This window comes from Ahaetulla prasina, chromosome 4 (assembly GCF_028640845.1).
Source record: "Ahaetulla prasina isolate Xishuangbanna chromosome 4, ASM2864084v1, whole genome shotgun sequence".
Lineage (NCBI taxonomy): Eukaryota > Metazoa > Chordata > Lepidosauria > Squamata > Colubridae > Ahaetulla > Ahaetulla prasina.
In genome coordinates, this window is record NC_080542.1 from 107,250,600 (window position 1) to 107,253,119 (window position 2,520).

At 45.6% G+C, this 2,520-nt stretch overlaps 1 protein-coding gene across 1 annotated transcript; it reads left to right on the top strand.

The window, feature by feature from the left end:
* Positions 1-448: 448 nt before the first annotated feature.
* FERD3L (Fer3 like bHLH transcription factor) lies at positions 449-922 on the top strand. The gene has a single exon (XM_058182741.1). The coding sequence runs from the start codon at positions 449-451 to the stop codon at positions 920-922; it is 474 nt and encodes a 157-aa protein (XP_058038724.1).
* The last annotated feature ends 1,598 nt before the right edge of the window (positions 923-2,520 follow it).

Here is a 2,520-nt window from a genome sequence, read left to right on the forward strand (position 1 = left end):
TTGTCTGACATCAATTGAAAAAGCTTCTCTTCCCACCCCCGCCGCCACCCTACCCCATGCCCAGCTCCATCCAGGCTAGAAAATCTTTTGGTCGCGGCCGCAGATGCAAAGAAAAATGTCGCACCACAGGTGGCAGCGCAGCGGCTTGCCAAGAAGGACCTGGCCCTAATCCTGTTGGCCAAGGAGATGTCCTCGCCGACGATTCTCCTGGCCCCAGGCCGGCCTCTCTGATAGCCTGACTTATCGCTTCTCCTTTTCCGAATTAGGCAACCTCTCCCACATCCACACCGCGATATGGAGAGGGGGAGGGGAAGGAATAAATATAAATGGCCCCACCGCATTTCGGATTGAGATGGGCACCAAAGGAACGCGTGTGGGGTAAGGGATCGCCAACCCCAGCCAGCGTCTCTCATTCATGCATGAGCTTCTTCTATACCAATGCCAGCAAATGGCCCAACACCAAGCGATATCTGTGCCCCAGTCCATGCTCGATTTGCTGGCCAATTTGACTGAAGACCAGTCCGCCGGGGAGATTCCTTGCGTGGATCTCTACACTTGTTCTACCTCTGTGGCATCCTTGAGTCAAAGACCTTTGTCCCCTGCGGAAGGACTGCTGGCTTTGGAAGGAAGAGAAGCCGAGATGGAGGAAGAGGAGGAGGAAGAAGAGGAACGGGTGGTGAGACGAGCTGCTTTCCTGGGCAGGCCCAAAAGAAAACGGATCATCACCTCCACGCAGCGGCAGGCAGCCAACGTCCGGGAGAGGAAGAGGATGTTCAACCTCAACGAAGCCTTTGAGCAGCTGAGGAGGAAGGTCCCTACATTTGCCTACGAGAAGCGTCTCTCTAGGATCGAGACCTTGCGCCTGGCGATCGTCTACATTTCCTTTATGACGGAGCTTCTGGAAGGCGACCAAGCTAGCTAAAATGCCGGGCTAAACAAGGCAGCTGGTGGGACAAATTGTTGCATCCAAGGATGGAGAAAAGGGACACCTGACACGAGCGCTGCGACTGAGAAGAGCGGTTAGGGCGTCCTCTCCTCTTTTCTTATTCTCATTTCCCGGATCTCGTATCCCTTCGGAGGAAGTGGACTATGGTGTTTGTCATCTCTAATAAGGCTGCGGTTGATGCATATTGTAATGCTTGCCAGGTTGAGAAATTGCCTTAGAGCTTTAGTACTGAATTCGAGGCGATACCAGTGGATTGAGTGGCGAGAAGTGGTTCTACTGAGGTGTAATTTTAGGGTGAGAGACGACAATGGAGCACTTCAGACGCTTTTTAAAGAGGTTGGTAGGACGAACAGACAACTACTTTCAGGGTTCAGGAAACATAAAGGGTGGAATTAAAGACGTGGAGAGGTCTTTCAAAAGCAAAGGAGTGGGGTCTGGATGAGAACGAAAAAAATTGGACAGTCTTGGTTGAGGAAAAGAGAAGACTTGGAATAAGGCGGGAACTTCTGAATTTCTCTTCATCGTGTTTAGGTGGAAATATTCACCTCATAGATTCAGGGATTGAATGAAGAAGAGAGATTGTCCTCTGCTGATCAAGGTTTTATGAGACGTTAAATGCTTCTTTCCGTCTAACCAGCAGGTCTTTAAAAATGTAGCTGAAAGATGGGGATAATTAATGGGATCAGAGGAGATAAGGATAGAATGTTGACTTCCCTTCTATTCAGTAACAGAATAAAAATGATTTGGGGATAAAGTTATATGCAATTTCAAAAAATTTTCTGTGTGTGCATGTCTATGCACTGCATACTTACAGAGGAAAACCTTTCTTTTTCATTGTGAGGTTTTTCTTTTTAATTGAAGAACAGAATTTTTTTACAACTATAAAGATTTTTAAAAACTGTTCTCTCTCTCTCTCTCTCTCTCTCTCTCTCTCTCTCTCTCACACACACACACACACACACACACACACACACACACACACACATTAAGGAAGATCCAGATTTTCATTTGAGAGTGTGAAAACTGAGGGGTTGAATATATAACATCAAGCACTTGGCATGATAAATGAAGACTTGTCTTCTTCCCCTCTTCTCTCCCTTCCCATCTCCCTTGGTTATTCATGGGTCAAGAACATTTTTTTACATCAGGTTTCCATGTGTGTCCAATCCAAAGCAGAATTATTCTCACACTGTAAATGTATACATAGTGTGTACAACTATATTTATAGTATGTACATTCTCCAGCACACGAGATGGTACCTTGGACTTTAGATGTGTTTCTAAGTACTATGCCTCAATTGGGCAGTTTGCTCATTGTAATTCTGATTGCCTTTCCATTTGCTATTTGCTTTCAATGAACAAGATAATCTTTGAAGAGGCTGCCAAATGACTGAGGGACCAGAGCATTCTCCATCTGAGAAAACATTGTTCTTTTGGGAGATTTAGCTTGAAGTGAAGAGGGAAAGTGACTAAAAGTGAAATTAAACATTTTTGCCCCTCTAACTATCATGGAATTGAGTCCTGTCTCATCTTTTGAAATGAAGGATGGGAGTCCCAGAAATGACAGCATTAAAG